The 25,564-nt window shown below is 53.7% G+C and overlaps 1 protein-coding gene across 1 annotated transcript; it reads left to right on the forward strand.

Annotated features, from left to right (window-relative positions):
• Positions 1 to 2,499: 2,499 nt before the first annotated feature.
• On the forward strand, positions 2,500 to 18,354 carry ELF4 (E74 like ETS transcription factor 4). The gene is made up of 8 exons (XM_004606421.3): positions 2,500 to 2,571; positions 9,554 to 9,725; positions 10,119 to 10,214; positions 11,992 to 12,159; positions 13,661 to 13,744; positions 13,815 to 14,007; positions 16,262 to 16,624; positions 17,565 to 18,354. Exons 1-8 carry the CDS (start codon positions 2,500 to 2,502, stop codon positions 18,352 to 18,354), a joined length of 1,938 nt encoding a protein of 645 aa, XP_004606478.3.
• Positions 18,355 to 25,564: the final 7,210 nt, after the last annotated feature.

Consider the following 25,564-nt stretch of genomic DNA (forward strand, 5'->3'; position numbering starts at 1 on the left):
ATAAGTGCAGAGCATACTCCACCCATCTTTCATCTCTCATATCCTGGACCACTGTCCCTCTAAGCTCCGGACCACTGTCCCCTTATACCCTGGACCACTGTCCCTTATGCCCCAGCCTACTCTCCCCCTATGCTATGGACCACTGTCCCCCCCATAACCCAGACCACTCTCCCCCTATGCCCCATACCACTATACCCCTATGCACTGGACCATGGTCTTCCTATACCCTGGACCACTGTTCCCACTCATCCATCCATCCACCCATCCACACATCTATTCACGCACCTGTTCCATGTACACAAACTTCTTGCTCCCTGCTAGGAGATGTGCAAGATGCTAAAAGATCACTGATGGCCAGCACAGTTTTCCCTGTCTGCCCTCAGAATGCAGAATGCCCTGGTGGAGGGGGAGGGGACAGATACCAACAGGAGTTTCATGTTTAGACAGAATGGGATCAGATGAAAGTGATGGCTTTTTGTTTGGTTCTTCTGAAATTGCATTCTGGGCCAGAGAGCTGGCCTCCAGGGGGGCGGGACTCACAGAATGTGGATCTTGGGGTGCTTTAGTTAGGGAGACAGACCTTCCAAGAATCCACGACTCTGGGAGGCTTCGTAGGCCTCAGGAGATATCATATTGAGGGCCGGGGCACAGAGCGTTCTCCAACTCTGTCCTGGTCAGGCTTGGCTTCTTGCTCAGCCTCTTGGAAGCACAAACAAGTCGAGTTGAAAAGCTTTAAAAAAATTTTTGGTGGGGGTGAGTGGAAAGGTGTGGGGGTGAAGGTAGGGGTGGGGAGAGGGCGGAGACAACCCTGTGGGCTAACGGAAAGGAAGTGGGAGAGGCCTGAGTGTCTCCTATGGGGGAGAGCGGTCATTAGAGAGGTCACCCGTGGCCCCCCAACCCCCTTCCTTCTCTTTGCCCCTCTTGGAAGTTCCTCATTTCTTTTTGGACTGAGAATAGGTTTGGCTATCCCAAAACTGCTCAGTGTCCAGAAGGTTGGGGTCGAACATGTTGCTCCTACTATACGTGGGCCCAGTTCTTCGGGTGCCCAGAATTGAATCAGAGGGCTAGAGAGATAGTACAGTGGGTAGACCAATCTGGGTTTGATCCCCAGCACCCCGTATGGTCCCCTAAGTACCATTAGGACTGATCCCTAAGCACAGAGTCAGGAATAAGCCCTGAGCACCGCTGGGTGTGGCCCACAGGGCAAAAAAAGTGTTGAACCGAAATGTTGGTAGATGTCCCCAGACCCACCCCTGACACAGAGGCCCCTGAAAATAGAAGTCTGAGATCCAAAGATGTGGCCTCCGGAAGTGGAGAAGCCAGGTGTGAGGTATGGTGGAGAGGGTGGCAGAAGGGGGTTCTGGAAGGCAGGCTGCCATGAGGTGACCGCAGACAAGGTACAGAGGAACAGACAACAAAGGAAACTATTGGAGGCCCTGCCGGGGGTACCATGTGAGGTTTGAGGCATCCAGGGAGAGGAGAGGGGGGTTGTGTGTGCCGCAGCAGACAGACTTCCTGGAAAAGGCGGGGTGGGGGTGGGGGCCGGTTCTGAGCCGGCCCTAGGGGACGGGGAAAGGTTCTGTGGGCCCTTCCCCCTGCCGGGGCTCTCCTTACCAGTTCCCAGGGTGACAGTTCAATCTTGAAACTGAAAGCTAAGCTGAAGCAAGAGCAGAAACCACATGGCCCAGAGACTGTCCTCTCCAGCGCGCACTGGCTGCCTGCCTGGCCTTGGTGGCAGGGCAGTGACAGGTCTAGTCCCACCTGCCTCTTGTCTTCAGGCTCTCTGGAGGCATGACAGAGCCTGGGATTCCCATCCTAACCTGTCCTGACACCATACAACCCCCACAGGATACTTCTTCACCTGGAACCTCTACCCTTCAGAGCTAAGTGCCCCTCCCCCACACCCAAGGTAAACCAAGGCAGGCAGCATCTGGAGAAACATCGTGTATATCCCCATGTCCCTGAGCTCTGGAATTCTTCCCGGCCCAGGGGAATTGTAGGAATACTTGGTGCTCTACCCCCATCCATGAGGCCCTGGAGTGGAGGGGAGGGAGAGCCCGAAGTCCCTTTCCTAGACGTGGGGGGGGGGGCAGAGGCTGCGAGTGTCTGCGGTCAGGTCAGATGCAGATGCTGGTCAGCGAGGCAGGGTCTCTTCACACCGAAAGTGCTCCTTTCACTTCCTCTTTCCCCTTCCTTACCTGTCTCTGCTTGTCCTGCTTTCCCTGTGGCTATTATCTTGGTTCTACGACTATCCTGGGAACAGAGGTGAAGGAAGATGACTTACCGTACCCTTCCCCCTTCTCTCCCTAGGTCCCTCCGGCGGTTGGCCCAGCCTATCATGCAGCCTTGATCCTAGCTTAAGCCACCTCCTCCTCCTGGTTTTGTCTCCCCTGGTTTCGCTGTGGTCCAGTTACGGTGGCACATAGCAGCTCTTTGTCAGAAGATTCCCCGAAGCCCCAGAGGGCCCTACCGACCCCGCTGTCAGCTCTGAGACCCAGCATGGCTGTTACCCTGAAGCCCAGCGACATGGTCTTTGAGTTTGCAAGCAACGGGATGGATGATATCCACCAGGTAGGATCCTAGATGCAGAGCCTGGCTAGCCCGCAAAAAATGAACTAATACACACAGACAGCAGACAGTCAGCAAATATTGATCAAAGACCTACTAGGTTCAGAGGCTCGGGTCTGCCTGCCACACAGACTGTGCACTGATTCACTCACTTTCATGGACCACCGGCAGGGCGCAGCTGCTTAGCATATCAACCAGCAGGGGAGGGCAGGGGAAGTGGGGAGGGGTGGCTGAATACACAGCTAGACACCAACCCTCTTTCTCATCTCAAGTCAACCTTTTTGCTCACTTCATGCACCTCCCCAGTGTCAGTGAGAAACCTGTTGGCACAAACACACAGAGGAGTGAGCACCGCCCTCTGGGACCACAGGGCAAAGTCCAACTCCGGGCACCTGCATGCATACCTGTGTCGGGCGCAGTTGTTGGGTCTTCTGGACTTGTCCTTTTGGCGTCCATCTGAGCATTAGGGAGACAATGGAAATGGGTCTTCCGGTGGGAGGGAGTGGGCACCCCGGGGCCAGAGAGAATGTACAGCAGGTAGGGTGCTTGCCCTGCATGCAGTTGACCCATGTTTGATCCCCAGCACCATATATGGTCCCCTGAGGACCACAGGTGGCATCCTGATACACTGATTGCTCCCCTCCTCCCTTTCTCCAAACTGGAGAAGTGGCTCCCAGGTCCAGAGGATGGAATTAATAGGGTAGTAGAAGCTATGACTCCTGAATTCTAATCACATTTGGCTCCAGTATCTTCTGGGCCAGTTGTGCTCTCGACTGTCTGCCACTTCTCCATCTTTATCCAAAGGACAACCTGTTGGGTTCTCTTTAAGGGTACTACAGCCTGATTGGCAAGATCTCTATCCTCAGTCCTTTCAGTCCTTTTTTTCTTGTTTTTTTTTTGGGTCACACCCGGAGATGCTCGGGGATTATCCCTGGCTCTGCACTCAGGAATTACTCCGCCTTTGTTTGGGGTCCATATGAGATCGCGGGGATCAATCCCAGGTCGGCTGTTTGCAAGGCAAACGTCCTACCGGCTGTACGTTCCAGCCCAAATCTTCAGTTCCTTGTGAGGCCAGAAATTTTGGTTCAAATCTTAGTACCTACCAGAGGCTGCCCCCTAGCGGGATGTGAGCACAAAGCACCTTCTATACAGCTCCCTCTCTCTTGCTGGCCTTTGGAGAGCATGGGAGTAGAAGGGAGGAAAATCCAGCCTTTCCTGGTTCTCAGTCTGATGATCATTCCCCACTTCTTTCTTATCCTTTCACCAACCATTAATATTTATTCTTAATACTTTTTGGTCTGGTTTTGGGCAACACTGGCAATGCTCAAGGATTACCTTGGCTCTGCACTCAGGAATTATTCCTAGCAGTACATGGGAACCATATGGGATGCTGGGAATGGAACCTGGGTCGGCCGCATGCAAGGCAAGTGCCCTACCCTCTATAATATCACTCTGGTCCTGTTTATTTTTTATAGACACTATATATGTATATGTGTAGGTATTTTTCTTGTTGGAGATCAAATCCAGAGTCTCACATGTGCCAGTCAAGTACTTTACTCCAAGCTACCTCTCTGGGCTGCAGAGAAGCTAACTTTTTGTTTGCAGGGGCACAACCAGGTGCTCTGGGACTACTCCTAGATGAGTGGTTACTCTTAGTAGTGTTAAGGAGACTGTGGAGTGTCAAGGATCAAACACGGTCTTCCCGCATGCAAAATATGCACTCTGACGCTTTGACCTATTTCCCTAGTTCCATTAAAAACTATTTTTTGTTGGGTCTGGAGCAATAGCACAGCGGATAGGGCGTTTGCCTTGCACGCAGCTGACCCAGGTTCGAATCCCAGCATCCTATATGGTCCCCTGAGCACCGCCAGGAGTAATTCCTGATTGCAGAGCCAGGAGCAACTCATGTGCATGGCCGGGTGTGACCCAAAAGGCAAAAAAGAAAACAGAACTATTTTTAACAAAAACTATTTTTTTACTGTTGATGTTTTGGGGTCACACCCGGCAGTGCTCAGGGAATTACTCCTGGTGGTCTCAGGGGATCATACAGAATGGCCGGGGATCAAACTTAGGTTGGTTGCATGCAAGGCAAGCACCTTACCCACTGTGCTATTGCTCTAGCTCCCTGGAGGCCAGTCTTACCTCCCTATCTATATCTGAGCAGCCCTCCTATCTACAGAGAAGCTCAAGGCCTCCTTCAATTCCCTTCCCTTCTCCTTTTTTAGAGATAACACCACCCATTCTTTTTCCTGTTACACTGACCTTGGAGAAAGAAGTGTGCCTCTTTGCCAGGGTCACCCCTGCTTAATCTCTTTTCGTCTGCCTCCTGCCCCGGTGATCTGATACCCACCCCCTTCTTATATCAGATCTCCTGGCTCCTCAGGCCTCTGTAGAGCCTCTTCAGGCCTCTGCAACTCTACATTGTTGAAGGATTTGGGGGCCACACCTAGACGTGCTCAGGGCTTACTCCTAGCAACCATATTAAAGTGCTGGGGCTCGAACCATGGTCAGTTGTGTGCGAAGCAAGTGCCTTATCTCCTGTACTATCTTTCTCTCTGGCCCCTACATTTTTGTTTCATTTTGGAGCTACATGTGGTGGTGCTCAGGGAATATTCTCGGTTCTGTGCTGGGGATCGTGCTGGGGGATCGCCCAGCGCTGGAAGGTGGACCCAGGTCTCCTGTATACAAAGCATGCCTACATTCATTGCTCTATCTCTCTGACTCGACTACCCCAACTCTAAATGAAAAGCTTTTCAGGTCAGAGAGGTAGTACAGTGGGTAGGGCACGTTCCTCCTTGCACACCCGGGTTCAATCCCTGGTACCACATATAACCGCCCCCCCCCAAGCCTGCCAGGAGTGATCGCTGAGTGCAGAGCCAGGAATGGTCCAATAAAGAAAAGGAAAGAATGGGGCTGGAGCAATAGTACAGTGGGTAGGGCATTTGCCTTGCACGTGGCTGATCCGGGTTCGATTCCCAGCATCCCATATGGTCCTCTGAGCACCTCCAGGGGTGATCCCTGAGTGCAGAGCCAGGAGTAACCCCTGTGCATCGCCGGGTGTGACCCAAAAAGCAAAGAAAAAAAGAAAAGGAAAGAAGAAAAACTCCCTTCCCTTTCCTCCTATCTTCTGAGCTCCTTCTCTCCAGCACAGGCTCCACCCATGTTTACTTTCTCACCTCATACATCTGATATTTTAAGAAATTATTTCATTGCAAAGTGCATCATGAATACATGAGTAGGTAAATCATGTGTGTATGTGCATGTAATATCAAGGAGAAAATAATTCTGCTGATGTTGAACAAAATGATGTTAACCTACTTTTGTTAAGTATTGTTTCCTTTAAAGTTTCAGTTTCCGGGCCAAAGTGATAGTATAGTGGGCAGGGAACTTGCCTTGCACATGGCCAACTAGGGTATCCGATACGGTCCCCTGAGCCCATCAGGAGTGATCTCTGAGCACAGAGCCAGGAGGAAGCCCTGAACACAGCTCAGTGTGGCCCCTAAAAAGCAACCCAGGAAAAGTTGCAGCTCTTAAGAAACTAGAGAGGATGCTAAGTGAGGACTTTTTTGGTATTTGCTTGTTAATAACTACAAAATGAACACTGTAAACTCACCAGTCAACATAAGAAATAAGACATCAGGGCACTGGAGAGATAGTACAGCAGGTAGGATGCTTGCCTTGTACACAGCCAACCCAGGTTCGATCCTCAGTATCCCATATCCTCGATCCCCACCAGAGGTGATTAAGTGCAGAGGCAGGAGTAAGTCCTGAGCACCGCCAGGTGTGGCCCTAAAACAAAAATGAAATAAGACATCACCAGATCTCTGGATGCCTCTGATACCTGAAAGACTTGATGAGGACCTACTCTATGCCAGGCTCTGCGTTTTATGCATATTAATCTTTTGAGAAAATCCTGTGGGTGCCGGAGAGATGATACAGCAGGTAAGGCATTTGTCTTGCATGCAGCTGACCCAGGTTAGATCCGCGGAACCCCCATATGGCCCCTGAGCCCACCAGGAGTGATCCTTGAGTACAGAGCCAGAAGTAAACCCTGAGCATAGCTGGATATGGCCCAAAAACCAAGAAAGAAAGAAAATCCTGTAGGAGGATTTTGCCTGTATCCCCGGGGGATATAGATGAGGGCTAGAGCACATGCCTTGAAGGTGTGAGGCCCTGGCTCCATCCCTGGCACTGCACAGAGAAGACTCTATTGAAAGAGCCTATGGGATCAATAACATGATTGTTTTGAATTGGGGGGATTGAAACCTCAAATTGTCTTGTTAGCAACAAATATTGTCAGCTATTTTCCTTTTTTTTGCTTGTCAGGTCACACTCAGCGATGCTCAGGGGTTACTCCTGGCTCTGCACTCAGGAGTCACTCCTGGCGGTGCTCAGGGGATCATAAGGGATGCTGGGAATCGAACCCGTGTCGGCCGCGTGCAAGGCAAACGCCCTACCTGCTGTGCTATCGCTCTAGCCCCTATTTTCCTTTTTAATTAATTGGTTATGATAGTGTTAAAGTCTATTTTTTGGGGGGTGGGTCACAACCAGGGCTGCTCAGAAGTTACTCCTAGCTCTGCACTCAGGAATCACTTATAATGAGGTTGGGGGGCCACATAGGATGCCAGGGGTTGAATCCAGATGGGCCACGTGCAAGACAAGCACCCTACCCGCTGTACTATCTCTCCAGCCCTCCAAGGTCTATGGCATTGATGTACTGCACCCCCCACCACCACCAGACTGCCCATGGTTCCCCACCACGGTGTTTATGTCACCCACCCCTAGTGTGGTCTTCGTCACCCCTTTCCCCGATTGACTCAACCTCATAAATGAGAGTCCCAGTGCACAGAAAGCATCAGTCCCTTGCCCAAGATGACATTGCTAATGAGCAGCTGAGCCTGGTCTCAAAGCCAGGCAGCCTGACACTAGATGAGCACAGTCCAGTAGAAGTTGGTAAGATGCCAGAATTCTCGGGAGTGCTGTTCAGTTTGGGGCTACTAGTTACATGTGGCTGCAGAACACCTGAACTATGGCTAAAGAGGCTAGAAATTTGGATTTGTTTGTTTGTTTGTTTGTTTGAGGGGGGCCACATGGGGCATAGCTCAGGGTTTACTCCTGGATCTGTGCTCAGAGATGGCTCCTGGCAAGGCTCGGGGGACCCTATGGAGTGCCAAGGAACAAACTCAGGTTGGCCTCATGCAAGACAAGTGCCCTAGCCACTGTACTTCTGCTCCAGCCCCTAGAATTTTTTCATCTTTAAAAAGTGTAATGTTACAAGGGCTGGAGAAACAAGGCAGGGGTAAGACACTTGCCTTGCATGCAGCTGACCCTGGTGCCATGTACTACCAGGAGTGAGCTCTGAGCACTGCTGGGTCTGGCCCCAGACCCCCTCCAAAGATAAATTAATTTAAAATAATGTTATTTACATTCAATTCGGTTACATAAGTAAGTTACTGACTATTGTATTAGACATCTAATGAATCTGATTGCTTTTATGCCTCTGATCTTCAGCACTGAGATCCTTTTAATATAGCTTGGGACCCCCCAATGGCCTCCCAAACTTCTCCATCCGGGGGACCAAACCCAAGGTGTGGGTTTTTTTTGTCAATTTCTGTTTTTCTGGATCCTCCAGCAAGGTGAGACTGAGTGTGTCACAGTTTTAAAGAAAGAACATTTGCAAAGTTCAGAAAAGGAGAAAAACATCATCCGATGTCCCCGGGACCAACGGAAAAGAAAACATAGTAACAAAATCCTGGTATATTTCCTTCTCTACTTTAGTTTTATTTTGAGGAGTGGTTTGGGGCTACTCCAAGCAATGCTCTGGGGCCTACTTCCAGCTCTGTGCTCCAGGGTCACTCCTTATTGTGCTTGGGGCCATGTGGGCCGGCCAGAGATTAAACCAGGCTGACCAGAGATTGAACCAGGGTCAGGCGCGTACAAGACCTTACTCTGGTTCTATCTCTGTGGCCTAATGTGTTTTTTCAACCATTTGCTATCGTGCTCTTTTATAAATTTAACTTTCTTTGCTTTTGCAACAACTGTGTTCTCTAGGGGTAGAGTTCTCCTCCTGTTCTTATCCACGCCAAGGGACTTAGCGACCGCCCTTTTAGCTCTTGGACACATAGTTCTGACTCCCTGATCGACATCTCCATTTCAAATATGTCCAAGGTACCTCAAACTCACGTTACCTAGCAACATCCCTCTTCTGGTTCCTCAAAACCTTGATTTTTGCCCTCGTGGGTTGCCCTTCCTCTTTGGCATGAACAGTGTCCCCATGGAGCCATAGAGTCGAGCTGAAATTCATCTCCCCCTCTCCAGATGGGACCCAGGCTCTTTCCTTTCCACCTCTCTCCGTTGGGATTTTGTTTTTTTTTTGTTTGGGGGCCATACCTGGCAGTGTTCAAGGGTTACTCCTGGCTCTGCACTCAGGGATGACTCCTGGCAGGCTCAGGGGATCACAGGGGGTGTTGGGGATTGAATCCCCGTCGGCAGGTGAAAGGCATGTGCCCTTTCACTATTGCTCAGGCCCTGTCCACCTCTCTAGTTTATAACTATTTTTGTGTCTTCACTGGACACAGGCCGAGTCCCCAGATAGTAATCGTTTATTTAAGCTAGTACACTGAGTCCCTCACCTGGCTATGCAGCAGTCTTTGCCAGTGACTGTTCCTTTCTCATTTGGCCTTATGAGCTTGCCAGAGTCTAGACAAAGCCCCAAATCAGCCTCCAGTTGACCTGTAACTACTACCAATCAAGACTGGCCATGGGAGCTCAGTTTGGCGCCAGCGCCCCCTCATCAAGGGCCCATTCAGAGCTTCCTCTAGTGAGGTCGGGCCAGAGCACTGTCAGCCCCATCCCTTACAGGCTGCAAGCGTAAGGAATTGCCAGAAGAGCCAGATTCTGATGGGGAAGGAGGGTTTGGCGGGTATTTGAGCGGGAGGTGGTGGGGGGAGTAGGGGACTTAAGCCAATCCCTGTCTTCTCCGTAGCTGGAAGACCCCTCGGTGTTCCCTGCAGTGATCGTGGAGCAGGTCCCCTACCCTGAGTTACTGCATCTGTACTCGGGCCTGGATCTGGAAGACAGTCACAATAACATCCTCACGGATGGGACCTTTTGCATGACGCAGGATCAGATCCTGGAGGGCAGTATTTTGCTGGCAGGTCTGTTCCCTTCCGGGGTAGGAAAAGCAGGCAAGGAAGTGGGTACTGTCATCAGGGACCAGTGGTAACCCCCATGGTTTTCTTGTGACCCTCACGCAGCATGAAGCGGACCCCACTACAGGTGAAAAGTCGGTAGGGTGCTTAGGACAAACCAAAGGAAGTGTCACTTCACACAAGAGGGAACGGGCAAAAATGGGTCCAGGATGTTTGGGGATGGACTGGAACAATGAGGAGAAAAGACCAGCATAGGTGATGGGTGTGGGGGAGAGACAAGGGCAGTTAGGGACACCTAGAACTAGCCTCCGAGCTGACCTTGGCGGTTTGACCTTGCCCTAGGCTATAAGATAACTTTTCTTCTTCCCCTGCACCCCCCATTCTGAAACCTGAAACCAGATGAAAATGAAAATGACATTACACATGGCCCGCCAGCCAATGAAGTCCTGCTCAACGACGACTCTCCCAGCAGCCTCCTGGATGAGAAGCAGATATGTAAGCTCGAACCCTGGGGCCTTCAGTCACAGCCTCCAAAATTCTATTTAAAAATGTCCCATCCTTATAGAGGGCTCTGAGGTGCCCAGACATGCAGGGCCTCTGTGCCCGCTCCATGTGGCTCATTCAGATCAAAGAGTTCTGGGCCCTGGACTGGAAGGGTGCAGGGGAGCAGTTCAGACTAGGAAGAGGCCTCTGTGACTTCCGGCCCCGCCCCCCAATTCTAAAATGAAGGTAAAATGCGCAGTGGTAGCAAATGGGCCTCCTTTCCCTTCTTTCAAGATGCAGATCAGGGGCTGGAGCGATAGCACAGCGGGTAGGGCGTTTGCCTTGCACGCGGCCGACCCGGGTTCGATCCCCGGCATCCCATATGGTCCCCCAAGCACTGCCAGGAGTAATTCCTGAGTGCAGAACCAGGAGTAACCCCTGAGCATCGCTGGGTGTGACCCAAAAAGCAAAAAAAAAAAAAGATGCAGATCAGCGATACGAAGTACACTCATAAATCTATTGTCACTGTCTTGTGAACTCTTTTCATCATTTTCATCTAAAACTTTGTCCCCATTAAATATGAATTCTCCACTACCTTAGCCCTTGGGAGACATTTCCAGTCCCCCTCCCTCCCCTCCCCTTTCCTCCTCTCCTCTCCCTTTTCCTCCCTTCCTCTCTCCTCCCCCTTCCCTCCCCAACTCTCTCCTCCCTTCCCCAGCTCTCCTCTCCCCTTTCCACCTCTCCCTTCTTCACCTTTCCTGGCCTCTCCCCTCCCCATCCTCTCCTCTCCCCTGCTCTCCTCTCTTCTCCTTTCTCCTCTCCCCTTCCTTCCCTTCCTGTCCCCCTCCCCTCTTCTCCCTCAGGATTCAACCCAGGTCTCCTGCATGCCAAGGCAAGTGTACTGCTGCACAGTTCTACTCATTTTCCCTTCTCCTTCGTGTCTAGGATTATGACTCTTGGGGCCCTCAGGGTAAGGGACCCATAGAGTGAGACCCATGTCCCTTAGCACAGTCCTCTCAAGGTGTGTCGGCACTGGGGCCTGGGTTGCCTCCCTCTGTTAGGGAGTGAGCAGGGGAGTGGGGACTTTTCAGTCTCTCTGCTTTCCGGCTTTGTTCCCCAGCAAGACTGGTGGAGTGGGGCTTATTTAGCCAGGTTCCAGGCTTGGAACATCCTACCTTGCACCCTCCAGTTCTTGGAGACCAGCCCCTCTCTCCCTCCCCAGAATGCTCCCCGAAGCCTCCAAACCCGTGGGAGTGAAGAGCCTCTTCTCAAGAGGGTAGGGGGAGACAATGGGAACCGAGTACATTGTAAAGCTGCAGATGGAGAGACTTGGCATTTCTCATCCCAGCTCAGTGATTAATAGTCATTCGAGAATCAACCCGAGTGCAGGGACCAGCCGAGTCGCTGTGGGCACCCGGCCAGCCACGCCTGGCTGCTTTGCTCAGCGTCAAAGCACTGGAATGCGGACTCCATGCCATGTATGCCCCCTTTTGAATTGAAAGTGAGACAATGACAAAATCAAGGTGGCTCTTTACCCTGGCTGTTGCCTGGCACTCACTGCCCGCTGGCAGGGCTGGTGGTGTCTGGAAATGTGACTGGGGTGCGGGGGCTCTCTTGCCCATAGACCTGCACATGTTGTGCAGAGTGAAGGGTACCTCTGGCCTCCCTGAGACCCTCCTGTTCTCTCACAAGTGCTGGGGACGCACCCTCCTGCCCCCCCAGCACCCCCCCGAGCCCCGGCTCCTTCTCTGCCCGGGGCCCCAGCCGCATCAGGCCTCTATTCCCACAGTCAGCACCACCGAAATGCTGCCAGAGGCAGACCCTTCTGACGCTGTCAGTCTGCCCAGCTGCCTCTTTCCTGCCGCTGAGTCCAGTCCTGGTGGCCAGGTGGAGCACTCTGCACAAGAGAACATCACCAACCAGAGCGCCAAGACAAATGTCAAATCCAAGAAAAGAAGTAAGAGCGAGAGAATGAATGCAGAACGACGAGTGAGCGAGAAAGCGAGAGAATGATGGGGAGAGCAAGAGAGCACGGGAGTGGGAAACGGAGAAAGAGCATGAAGGAGGCCGGAAAGACAGAAACAGAGGGGTAGGGCGATTACCTTGCACACGGCTCACCTGGGTTCGGTCTCTAGCACCGAATAGGGTCCCCTGAGCACCGCCAGGCCTGACAGAAGCCAGGAATAAGCCCTGAGCAGAGCCTGGTGTGGCTCCCCCACCCCCCACCTTCCAGCCCTCCCCCCCAAAAAAAGAAAGAGAAAGTACTGAGTGAGAAAGAAGAGAGAAGACACTGAGAGAGGGAAGGCAAGGGAGTGAGAGAATGTGTGTGTGTCCATTGGCAAGAGAGATCCTAGGGGTGAGAGGGGTGAGTGAGTGTCCCCCTGATGAACAGGACAATGTGCGACTCTATGCCGTGGGGGATGGACAGAGAGGCCCCCGCCTTAGAACCTGGCCTCCTGTTAGCTTGTCAGCCCTGCATCTGTGCCAGCTCTTCCAGAGCCGCCCATGATGCCAACGGCTTGAAGCCTAGGCTGCGTGTTCGCAGCTGGGACTGGGACCCCCTTGGCCAGTTTCCGTGTGCTGGGGGTGGGGTGGTGGTGCCCTCAGACCGTGCACTTATCTCCTCTCTACGTAGTTTATGGAGCTGTGGCTGTATATGGAGGAGGACTTTGGGCTTTCCCAAGCGCCGTTGTTATTGATTTACTCAGGCCATGGCTGGCTGATAATGCCTTGTCAGCGTGGCAGCCCAAGCGTACCCACGCCACTGACGCGGCTTGATGGTGCCATTTCCCCCTCGGCACAGAGGCCTCAGGCTGGGGAGAGCACACCGCTGGTAGGGCACTTGCCTTGCAAGCAGCCAAGCCGGGCCCGATCCCCAGCACTCCCAGGGTCCTCTGAGCTCCACCAGGAATGATTCCTGAGAAGAGTCAGGAGTAAGCCCTGAGCGCCGTCAGGTGTGAAAGCACCCTTCCCCCCAAAGAAAGCACCCCAATAAAACCAAATCAAAATAAAACTACCTGAGGCCTGGTCTCACCTGGGGGCTCATTTGCAAGCAGCAACTCTCAGATGTCCCTGAAAATTAAGACAGGCCATTGGGAGTGGGCTAGTAAAGGCACGCTCAGGGCAGCCACAGTGGATGGCGACCTGACTCTTTCCTGGTCTGCCTTTTTCTTTTTTTTTTCTTTTTGGGTCACACCCAGTGATGCACAGGGGTTACTCCTGGCTCTGCACTCAGGAATTACCCCTGGCGGTGCTCTGGGGACCATATGGGATGCTGAGAGTCGAACCCGGGTCAGCCGCGTGCAAGGCAAATGCCCTACCCGCTGTGCTATCGCTCCAGCCCCTGGGATTGCAACCTGAGCTTGCTGTTTTTGCAAGCAACTTGGGGGGCTGCCTCGTGAGTGACTACCCTGTAGCACCCACTGGGCTCTCTGCTTTCTACTCTCCCCTCCCCCAAGTCCGGAAGACCAGGAGCAGCCGCAGCAGCTCACCGGTCACTGACCCGAGCATCCCCATCCGCAAGAAGACCAAGGATGGCAAAGGTATGGCTGCGTGCCGTGGGTGGGGAGCTGGGCTGCCGTGGGGGGCCCTCACCGCCTGCCTCCACTGCAGGCAGCACCATCTATCTGTGGGAATTCCTCCTGGCACTGCTGCAAGACCGGAACACCTGTCCCAAGTACATCAAGTGGACTCAGCGAGAGAAAGGCATCTTTAAGCTGGTGGACTCCAAGGCCGTATCCAAGCTGTGGGGGAAACAGAAGAATAAACCAGACATGAACTACGAGACCATGGGGCGCGCACTGAGGTAGGAACTCCAGGGGAGTGGGGAGGAGTCCGAACTTCTCCCTTGGGGAAGATTTCCCTCTCTCGGGACCAGAGCAATAGCACAGCAGGTAGGGTGCAGGCCACACACGTGGCCAACCCGGGTTTGATGCCCGGGATCCCATATGGTCCTCCGGGCACTGCCAGGAGTGATTCCCAAGTGCAGAGCCAGGAGTAACCCTGAGCATCACCGGGTCTGTGGCTCAAAAACCAAAACCCAAAACCCAAAAGGCAAGGTTTCCGTCTGACTTTTGCTTCACTCTGGTATGATTTTATTTTTTTTTGTGAAGCAGGAACATTTTTATTGAATGAAACTTACTTAGACATGGCAGGAGTGAGAGAGGAATGCACGCTTAAGAGAGAACACGGGCTTCTCCAGAGTGGCAACACACAAGCCAAGAAACAGACACACAAGTGAGATACGTATTCGAGGAAGAACACGGGCTGGAGGAGTAAAAGCTGTTGTTACGTTTTTGTCAAAGGACTGTCATGAACAAAGTTACCGATTGTTAGGTTTTATTTATTTATTTATTTATGTATGTATGTATGTATGTATGTATGTATGTATTTATTTATTTATTTATTTATTTATTTATTTATATTTTGGGGGTCACACCTAGCGGTGCACAGGGTTTACTCCTGGCTCTACACTCAGGAGCCACTCCTGGCAGTGCTCAGGGGACCATATGGGGTGCTGGGAATCAAACCCAGGTTGGTCCCGCGCAAGGCAAATGTCCTACCCGCTGTGCTATCACTCCAGCCCAATAGTTAGGTTTTAGACGTTCAAATTCTACCACCGATCCCATCACCAGTGTCAGCTTCCCTCCACAGGTATTCCCAGGTTCCCTCGAGTTGCCCCAGTGTACATCCTTGACAGACACGTTAAAAAGTGTGGTGGTTGTAGTTTGCATCTTGCATTTTCAGTGTTGTTGATTCTGTGGTCTGGACATGGAGCTAGAGCACTCCCCCGCAAGACTGATGTACCCACAGCCCTTGACCCTTATTCCTCCTTTATTTCCCATCCTCATCTTCATAATTGCCTCCTCGATCCCTCTCATTTTACTGGAGACCCCTGTACACCTTCCTGGTCAGTCCCCGTGGTGCCAGGGATGGAAGCTAGGGTCTCCAGCACGACAGGTTTGTCCCCCACTATTGACCTCCCCCAAGTCCCCACTTCAGTTCCTCCTTCATGGAAGAGTCCTGTGCCTAAATTCACTGCCCACCCCCTTTCTCCTTGGGAAGGAGAAACATTGCTTTGTGTTTCAATCCCGCCCTTTCTCTTTTTATAGAGGAAGAACTTTGGGGATGAGGGCTTCTCAAGTGGTGCTCAGGAGGCCCAGAGGGGGACCCTGGGTGATTCTTAGGGAGTGCTCAGGCATGCGGTGCTGCTTGGATCCTGTAATGTTGGGGTTCCCCAGGCCACCCGTGCAGTGCTGGCAGCCTCCAAGGCTACACCTGGTGATACCCAAGGGAACAGGTGGTGCTGGGAATTGAACTGGGGTCAGCCACCTGCAAGGACAATGCCCTCACCTCCCTGGCCCGTGGAGTGAAAATGTTTAGGGTGTCTTTCACGTTCTGCACCTCAGAGCCAGTCTAGGCGGAGGGGTATTGCTGAGCCCCATCAGTGTCCACCCCCCAACACACACCCCACTCATGGCCTCTCCTCTCCCACAATCCAGGGTAAAGGCTAGCATTGGGAGTCCACAGTCTGGGGGACTGTTTTGAGTCCTCTGCAGGGAAGATTTCAGAAATGTCCCTAGTGGGGCCAGAGCAATAGTAAGTGGGTAAGGTATTTATTTGCCTGACTTGGCCGACCCATATTTAATCCTCGACATCTCATGTGGTACTCCAGGACAGTCAGAAGTGATCCCTGAGTGCGGAGCCAAGAGGAAACCTTTGAGTCCTGCCGGGTGTGACCCAAAAAACAAAAAAGAAAAGAAAGATCCTAAAAAATCTCCCAATTTCCAGAATTGACTGGATTCTGCCCTCCCTTGCCACATGGCTTTTTTTTTTGGGGGGGGGTCACACCCGGCGATGCACAGGGATTACTCCGGGCTCTTCACTCAGGAATTACCCCTGGCGGTGCCCAGGGGACCATATGGGATGCTGGGATTAGAACCCGGGTCGGCCGAGTGCAAGGCAAACGCCCTACCCGCTGTGCTATCGCTCCAGCCCCACCACATGGCTTTTCTTAGTCAGCCTTGGCTAACACCCTGCCCCTGCTCCTGTCTCGCCAGATATTACTACCAGAGAGGCATTCTCACCAAGGTGGAAGGGCAGAGGCTGGTGTACCAGTTTAAGGAGATGCCCAAGGATCTGGTGGTGATCGAGGATGAAGAGGAAACAAGTATGGCCCCAGAAGCCTCCCCAGCCACGCCCACTGCCTCCACCAGCTCAGCCCGGCGGGGCTCCAAGACCAAAGCCAGCTCCCCGGTGGCCAAGAGCAGCCCCTCTTGGGAAAAGATGTCAGATCAGCAGGTTGGTCTCCGGCCATCTGCGAGTCTGGAATTGGAACTTTCTCCAGACAGTGAGATGCCCACTACCTCCACCGTGCTTGTCACTGCAGCCACCACCCAGGCCACATTCACCAGAGCCATGAGGTAAGAGAACCCAGGTCGATCGATCCCGGCACTCCCTCAGGTTGGTGGTCAGGGAGGGGGCACTTTCCCACTTCTGGCCCAACTCTGCTGTTTCCTGTGCCCTGGGTGGTCAGAGGGCCACATGTTGGCAAAGTGACTTGCTTAAGGCCACACCCCAAAGGAAGGGTGAAGACGTTGTTTGATCTGGGCTGGGGGGTTGGAGTGGGGCCGGTTTCTGTCACCAACAGGAGTTCTTGTGATTACCCTATAGTGCTCCCCAAGTAAATACCAGGGGCTCCACACCTGGGCCCACCCCCAAGACTCCCCCACTCCAGAAAAGAACACCAGAAACATGTTACCAAGATGCCAGCTGCCTCTCTCAGGACCTCCAGGTGCACCCGGAAAGTTCTCCCTACTTCTCGTCCACACGAAGGTGCCTCTGATTTTCCTGGGAAAGGTGGGGCTTGGTCTGGGTTTCGTGCGTGGGCCTGTCACTCACCCGGCTGGTGCAGGCCACGAGGGCAAGCAGCAAGTGCAGCGGCATGGCACCCAGATGCCAAGCGAGAGCCAGCGCTGTAAGCACAGTGGGTAGGGTCCTTGCCTTGCACACAGCTAACCTGGGTTCAATCCCTGACACCCCCTGAGGTCCTCGAGACCCGCCAGGAGTGATCCCTGAGTGCAGAGCCAGCAGAAAATCCTGAGCACCGCCCATGTGGTCCAAGAACGAAACAAACCAGATGGCTGATCTCAGCTGTCTAGACTCCCCATTTTCTCAAGCTGGAAAACCAGATGATGAGTGGTTAGCCCGTGGGCTGCCAGGAAGATTGGCATACCACTGACCAGTCACTGCGCCGGTCATTGGCATGCCACCCCCACCTCCGCCCCTGAAAGCCACCCCCAGAAAGGAAACACCCTTCTCTGGCCTTAACCACCCCCTGTCCCCCTTCTCTGTTCTCCACAGCACCTCAGTGCCCAGCAACATCCACCTGGGCGTGGCCCCTGTGAGTTCCGGTCCGGGCCTGACCCTGCAGACCATCCCGCTGACCACGGTGCTGACCAGGGCGCCCCCTGTCGTCACTTCCACAGCCCCCCAGCTCGTGCTGCAGACTGTGCCATCCGGTGCCACTTTCAAGGACACTTTCACTTTGCAGGCGTCTTTCCCCCTGAATGCCACCTTCCAAGAGAGCCAGGTGGCAGCACGTGGGGCTCCGCTGATTCTAAGTGGCCTCCCCCAAATTCTGACCAGCCACCCGACCACCGTGGCCAACAGCTCGTCTGTGGGGGTCACCCCCACCAGGCCCAGCGTTCAGCCCCCCGGGACTGTCATTGCGGCCTTCATCAGGACTTGTGGCACCCCGGCGACGGTCCCTAGGGTCAAGGAGGGGCCTACCTCCTACGTGCAGGGCATGGTGACTGGGACCCCGGTGGAGGGTCTCCTGGTTCCAGAAGAAACCCTGAGAGAGCTCCTCAGAGAGCAGGCTCACTTCCAGCCAGCGTCTGCCCATGTGATGGCCCAGGCTTCCCACACTCCAAGCCTGGTGGGTACCCCAAATCTCTCTTCTCCCAACCATCCCACGGTTGGGCTAACCCCGGTGGCTGAACTTGAGCTAGCTTCTGGCTCTGGGTCGCTGTTAATGACTGAGCCCAGTGTGGTCCCACCTGGGAGCCTGCTGACCCGAGCAGCGACGCCAGCTCCCCGCTCCCCGTTCAACCCCACTTCCCTCATTAAGAGGGATCCCCGCAGTCTGTAAATGGTGGGGCTGCCGGTGAGAAGTACCACGGCAAGATTGAGCAGCGTTTTCATATGGTGAAGACTCATAAAGCCTGACTTTCGTAGCAGCCTAGCTAGACTTGCACTTCACAGGGTTACTGCTATCTCAGATCTTGGTTCCTCTCTCCTAACTTTGGATTTTATTCGGTTATGGCCATGTCAGATCTTGGTTCTGCTTGTCTAGCCTTGCATTTCAGTCTGTTATTGCCATCACGGATCTTGGTTCTACTCGTCTAGCCTTTCACTGCAGTCAGTTATTGATATCTTGGATCTTGGTTCTACTAGCTTAACTTTGCGTTTCAGTGAGTCGATATCTCAGATTTTGGTTCCTCTAGCCTAACCTAGCACTTGAGTCAGTTATGGCTATCTTAGATCTTGGTTCCTCTAAGCCTAACCTTGCATTTTAGTGGGTTATTGATATCTTAGAACTCTGTTCATCACCAGAGCCACGTTCTGCCATGCCCCCTAGTTTGAGTATTCCTGGCATCTGAGCCCGGCCTTTGAGAGCTAGAGGCGATGCCTTCTTGTGAGGCTTCCCCTTGCGATGGAGGGAGAAAGCGCTTGTGAAGTTTGCGGTTTGTGCAGACACTCGGTGGGAAGCGGCCTCTGGCCTGGACGGCTTCACCACCTCCGTTCCCTCCACAGGGAACTTACTATCCCATATGTGAATCTGTGTTTTTGTGTGTGGACTCGTGTTTTCTGTTTCTTGAGGAGGACAGGGGTAGGGGTTGCTGGGGTATGTCGCTGAGCCCATTGAAGAGATTGTTGTTTCAGGGACATTGCTTTTCTAGTTTCCTTTGTATGACCCAAGATTTGGTTTCTCAGAGATGCTGAAGGACATGTTGAAATTGCGCCCTCCCCCCCGCAAGTTGGAGAAATATCATAGAGTTAGAGCCAGTTCAGGGCAGGTAAGAGAGCTTTGGGGCTGCATGTTTGGTGCGGGACACACAGCTCTCAGGGGCAAGGTGAAGGCTGGGTGGGACCAAAATGCAGAGAGAGGGAAGGGAGCACTTGGAGCCTTGACTGGCACCAGCCACAGGGCCCAGGGGGAGGCGGGCTTCCTTGTTTGTGGCACAGCTTAGACATCAGCCTTCATGGCACTCTGCCCTTCCCCCACATCCTCCCCCCCTTGATTATTTTCATAGCTTTGGCCAACCCACCCACTCCCTTGAGGCCTGCAGCATACCCCCTTCTGCAGCCTGTGCCCCCACCTCAGCCAAGTTCCTCCGGTGTATCTGCTTCCTGCCTGGGATGTCCTCGGCTAGCCACTTGGCTCAAATGCTTCTCCAAGTGGCTCTTCTTTCTTTCTCCTCATTACCGCCCCGCCACCGCCATCCCCCCACCCGCCTTGTTCACACCCAGTGCCCAACCCAGAACGGAGCCTTCTCTGACTGCGCACCTGTCCAAGGATGCACAGTCAGCCATCTCCAGCACTTGGGCCAAAGGTGCCTTTTTTTCTAATGAAAAGCCATTCACCGTGACCAGTTCCTGATGGTGGGTCACTGGTAATGACTGAGCCCCGTGTGGGTCCATCCAGGAGCCTGTTGACCAGACCAACAGCCTCAGTTCCCTTCTCCCCAGGCAACCCCACTTCCCTCATTGAGAGGGAGCCCAGTAACCTCTGGAAGAAGGGCCACCTGTCAAACATTGGGCACTGAGGCATGGCCTGGCTTCGAGAAGGACAGTCCTGACCCTTCTCACCCCCATTCCCTAGAGCTCAGCACCTGGAGGTCCCTCACTTCTTCCTATTGACACTGAATGTCCCCCCCCCCTCACAGAGTGAGACACTACTTTCCTCTGCCACCCAAGCAACACCACGGCTATCTGCCCACCCCTTCTTATCCATTCCTCGGACTCGTCTGTAGCTTTTCCCCTCTTAGTGGCAGAGCAGTCGCACCCAAAGAGCTTTTGCACCAAAAACGGATGTCTATGAACTGGGCCACCATCTCCTGGACCTTCCAAGCTTGACCTTAGGGAGCCACTGACCCCTGGCCCACCCCCCTTCTGAAGCCCATCACAGTGTGCAAAGTCTCAGATGCTCCAGACCTTTCCCTACTGTTCATAGCATCTCCAGCCCACCTCTCCCGCCTCACCCTGGACACAGTCCCTATGTGCGACCCGTTTCCCTTTGTCCTTCGCTTGCTTGCACCTGTCAGGACACCACTTCTCCCTCTCTTGCAGTGCCCATAGGGGGTTACTCATTGCCTGCAGATTGGTGATTTTCCGAACTCGGACCCTCTGCTCTGGTCTGGTTGCTGAGCATGGAGATTTTTCTTTGTGGAGTCTTGAGACATAGCAGGAGTCCTACAGAAGGAGGGGGCTACGGCACTTTGGGGCTCACAGCAATCATTGAAGGTTTTTTTCCCCCCCTCACTTTACTCCCTGCCCCCAAGGATTTTGTACTTGGCAGCCCTCTCTTTCTGTTCCCTTCTCTTGCCACTAGTCTCTAGTCGTCTGCACTTTTGTTTGAGGGGACCCACACATTGTTTCCACCCATTCATCTCCCTTCCGGACTCTGCACACCTGGACCAGGCTCTGTTGAGTTGTGTTCAGCGGCCACATCAGCTACTGTTTGGTAACAAGTGAACAAAAGCCTGTGACATCTCCTCCATTGGATTTACAAAACTGTTACTTAAATATAGCTTAAAATGGGGAGACAAATAGTTTCAGTCTAGGGGAGCAGGGTAGTGGACTGTGTTCTTCCACAGATGGGGCACACTACAGAATAGTGAGCATCAGCTAAGGTTACACGGTTACTATTGGAGCTGGTGGGACAAGGAGACCAAAAAGAGTAGAGGGACTTGACAACTCTGAACCCCTCTCTGCACTGGTGCTCACCACCCCAGGTGCCCCACTACTCACAGTCTGTCCATCCTGGCCTGGGTGCGCTCATGGTACCCTCACCCCTCTGCCCCAGTTTTAGCATCCATGATTTGTTACTTCAAGCATCCTTTACCCCAAAAGAAACTTCCCTGTCCAGTTTCTTTCCTACTCAAAGTGTTAAACTGGCGAGTCTGGTAAACCGCTCTGAGATGGTGTGTCCCGAGGGTTAGAAGAACCTCGGGAGACGGGTTCAGTGTAATCTTGGAGACGGGTAGCAACATCCCTGCCTTGGCCGTGGTTTGATGGAGTCAAGAGGACTCGTCCTCAGCCCGCCAGCAATCGATCCATTGCTCCTTCCTCCGGCTGCCACAGCACTTTGCATATACCTCTGACTGTAGCACTTAGCACACGGTAGCCCCCGAGCTGCCTGTTTGCTTCCCCTCCAGTAGACTGTGAGCTCCTCAAGGACAGGGACTGTGTGTTAGTCACTGATGTTGCCCCAGCGCCTGGCACACAGTCGGTGCTCAATAAATGTTTATTAAATAATGAGTGAGTCCTGTGTTGAATCAAAGGGATTTCAGCCCTCTACAGTGGCAAGACTGCAGGGAGAACTCAAAGGCCGGTGCACAGGCTTTGCAGGCTGGTTCGACCCCCAGCACCGCATGGTCCCCTGAGCACCACAGGAAGTGACTCCTCTAGTACTGAGCTGGGAATATCTCCTGGGCATCTTTGGAGGGGGCAAAGAAGTTGGGGGTCTGTAAAACTTGGAACCCCTCTTAGGATACTGCAGGCAATTGCTTCCTTTGCAGGTGCCGATGGCCAATCTCCTCCTCGGAAAAAACAGGCAACAAGGAGCCCAGGGCTGCTTTCTGCGGTCTTGCTTTCACTAGGAGCAATAGCTTTTCTATTTTGGGGGGGAGGGCATCCTCCAACGTGGTACTTAGGGTCAGGGTATGAGAACCACTCCTACAAACCTTTTAATGCAAGGGCCTGAGGTTGTGGTGCCTTGCTGGCAAAAAATACCTGGACCACCAGGGCCACACCCACTATGCTGGGCAGCCCTGAGGGAGGGCAGGCAGTGCCCAGGATATAACCAAGGTCAAACCTCAATATCCCAACTTTATCTTTCTATATTGTCACCTCGGGGTGAGGCCAAGTATCAGCTGAAGTGTCAGGCACGGTGGGAAGGACAGGGAAATTTTTTCCATGTTCGATCTTTATGACTCCATCACAAATTTTTTGTTGTTGGGCCAGAGTGCTAGAACAGCAGATAAGGCGTTTGCCTTGCCCAGGTTCTACCCTGGGCCTCCTATGTGGTCCCCCAAGCACTACCAGGAGTAATTCCTGAGTGCAGAGCCAGGAGTAGCCCCTGAGCACTGCTGCGTGTGGCCCCAAAAACCAAAATTGTTTTTGAGCCACTTCCGGTGGTACTCAGGACTTGCTCCTGACTCTGAACTCAAGGATCACTCCTGAAAATGCTCAGGGGACCATATAAGATGCTGGGATTGAACCCAGCTCGGTTGGTTGTGTGCAAAGCAAGAGTCCTACCCACTGTACTTGTCGCTCTGGCCCTCCATCACGAAATTTTAAGAGCTGGAGTGGCCCGGAAATATAGCACAGGAGGTAGAGCCCTCGCCTTGCACGTGGCAGCCCAGGTACCAAATAAGATCTGAGCACAGCCCGAGTGATCCCTGAGAATAGATCCAGGACAAAGGCCTGAGCACATCTGGGTGTGAGCGCCCTTCCTCCAAATAAAAAATTTTGGGTCACACCCAGCGGTGCTCAGGGGACCATATGGGATGCTGGGAATCCAACCCGGGTCGGCCGCGTGCAAGGCAAACGCCCTACCCGCCGTGCTATCGCTCCAGTCCCCTCCAAATAAAATTTTTCAAAAGAGTTGTGTGTCTTTTGTTAAATGAGCGTGGTCATTCGCCTGCGTTCGTGATCAGGGACGCCAAGGGCAAAGCAAGCTGCCTCTGGGATCCTGGGCCCCGGCAGGCTGGACGTGGGGCGGGCGTCCAGTAGGTGGCGCTGCCGAGCCGTCGACGGCGAACGGGCGGCTCTAGGGAGCTGGGAAGGGAGGGGCGGTCGGGCGGGGCTCGTCACTCGGAGCAGAGGCGGCCGCTGCCGAACTGGTCCCGCGGCCCCTCAGCCCTGACTTTGCCCACCAAACGGTCCCTGCACAGCTCCGGGCCCCTGCCGCGTCTCCCACGGCTCCCGGAGCAGTGAACTTTCGCGGCGCTGCCGGCCTCAGCACTTTCCAAGGGGAACCGAGCCGTCCGCGAGCGCCCGCTCCCCGATTGGCCGGCCGCGCCCTGGCCCCGCCCCTGGCCCCGCCCCCGGCATCGGGGCCCGCAGGTGAGCGAGCGGCCCGCCCCGGGGCTGTGCGGGGCCGTGGGCGGCGGCACCGGCCGGGCTCGCCCTGTGCCGCCGCCGCCTGCCTTCCGCTACATCTCCTCGTCCATCTCCACCTTGGAACCCAGCGCGATCCCGGCGCCCGCCACAGCCCGCGTCAGGGACCGCCCTCCCCGAGGGCCGGCGCTGGGCTGAGCTGGGGAGGGGCCCGCGGCGGAAGCCCCGGAGCTGTGACTGGCCGCCGGCCCCTCGCGTGGTGGGCGCCTACGGGCTGGGGCGGCGGCGGGGGGTGGCGGGGTGGGGACACGTGGAGGCCCAGCCGGCTCCGCTCCAGGGTCCAGAAGGTCACTGCAACCTAGCAGGCCGCCCTTGCGGTGTAACGAGAAAACGCCGGCTAGCTTCCCCATTCCAGGGTCGACTACGGAATAGGCAGTTTACTGCCAGATCGCACCTCGAGTCCCGCCAGAGGGATAAGGGGCGATCGGATCAGATCGTCCTTTCTCTGTAACTATGAAACTCCAGCTGGGCTTCTCCTTCAACCCCCCACCCCCCGCCCAAGGTACATTCTTGTAGGAGCATCATTAGTCCTAGGGCTGTGATTTCAACACGGAGCGGTGCTTATTCGGGATGACTTCTTTTTTTTCCAGTCATGGGTAAGTGGAACCCCAGTTTGGCACATCAAGCTGTCTGGCTCCCTCAAGGTCAGCTCAGGTTGGTCCGTGGTGGGGCTGGCTCTGCCCCTTGGCCAGACGGAAAGGACCAGGGGATTACTGTAGGAGCGGTCACTGGTCCACTGCTCTCCAGAGCGGGATGCAGGTGTACTGTCACAACCATGGACTAAAGGTACAGGGAAAGGAACCTCAAAGCAAGACAACTCACTGCCCTGGCCTTTCTCCCCAGAAGGGATCCACCTCTCTCTCAAGAACCAGCCTGGTGCCTTTGGGGTCCTTGGAACTTTGACCACAGTATCTCCTCATGCTTGAATGCCCAGCCTGACAGCACTCCACCAGTCACCCCAACACCCTTTAGTTTTCAATCACCTTCATTTCTCTCCCTCCTCGCATCCGATCCTCACAATGCCCTTGTTGTTTTCAGTGCTGAAGCATCAAACCTGGGCCCCCTGCATGCCAGGCACAGCTATCTGACTCAACAGAATCGATCAAAACTACTGAGCCCGGGGGCTGGAGTGATAGCACAGCGGTAGAGCGTTTGCCTTGCACACGGCCAACCCGGGTTGGATTCCCAGCATCCCATATGGTCCCCTGAGCACCGCCAGGAGTAATTCCTGAGTTGAGTCAGGAGTAACCCCTGTGCATCGCCAGGTGTGACCCAAAAACCAAAAAAAAAAAAACAAACTACTGAGCTCAGGCTGAAGCGGTAGTATAGTAGGTAGGGCACTTGCCTTGCAAACCCGTATGTTTCTAAGCCTGCTAGGAGTGGTCCTGAGCACAGAGCCAGAAGTGCATCCTGAGCACTGCCTGGAGTGGCCCAAAACAACAAAACAAACACAAAATAACCTACCAGGTTCATGTGTCCTCATGTACACATGGTAATTCCCAAAGCAAGAATTCCTTACCCTCAAGGTTCATGATTCTCCTGCAAAGACTTGGCTGTCCACATCTCCAAGCCTTTGTTCAGATCTTCCCTCCGTTGGAGAATTCCTTGCTGCTACCCTAATTCCCTCCATCTCTCACTGGGAGGGGGGCATATTTGCCAGTGCTCAGGCTTACTCCTCACTCTGCACTCAGGGATCATTCTCCTAGCCGGGCTCAGGGACTTCAGGAAGGGTGACAATCAAACTCCGTCTGCAGCGTGCAAAGCCAGCACCCTGTTCGCTGTAGTCTCTGGCCCCGTATTTTTCTCTTTAGAAAAGCATCAGTGAGACTTCTCACCAGGGAGCCTTTTGGAAAGCACAGCTGCCTTTTCCCATCCTTGATGCCCACAGCCCCGGACCTTACCTTGCGATTGACTTCATCATCTGTTGCTATTTGTTTTGTGTGTTTGGGGGAGCC

Source organism: Sorex araneus, chromosome X (genome assembly GCF_027595985.1).
Source record: "Sorex araneus isolate mSorAra2 chromosome X, mSorAra2.pri, whole genome shotgun sequence".
Lineage (NCBI taxonomy): Eukaryota > Metazoa > Chordata > Mammalia > Eulipotyphla > Soricidae > Sorex > Sorex araneus.

Excerpts from the sequence above, each read along its gene's own strand:
- ELF4 (XM_004606421.3), top strand. The coding sequence starts at position 2,500 with ATGGCTGTTACCCTGAAGCCCAGCGACATGGTCTTTGAGTTTGCAAGC. Across the intron at positions 9,726-10,118 it reads GGGCAGTATTTTGCTGGCAG|ATGAAAATGAAAATGACATT; the intron begins GTCTGTTCCCTT and ends ACCTGAAACCAG. Across the intron at positions 13,745-13,814 it reads GAAGACCAAGGATGGCAAAG|GCAGCACCATCTATCTGTGG; the intron begins GTATGGCTGCGT and ends CCTCCACTGCAG.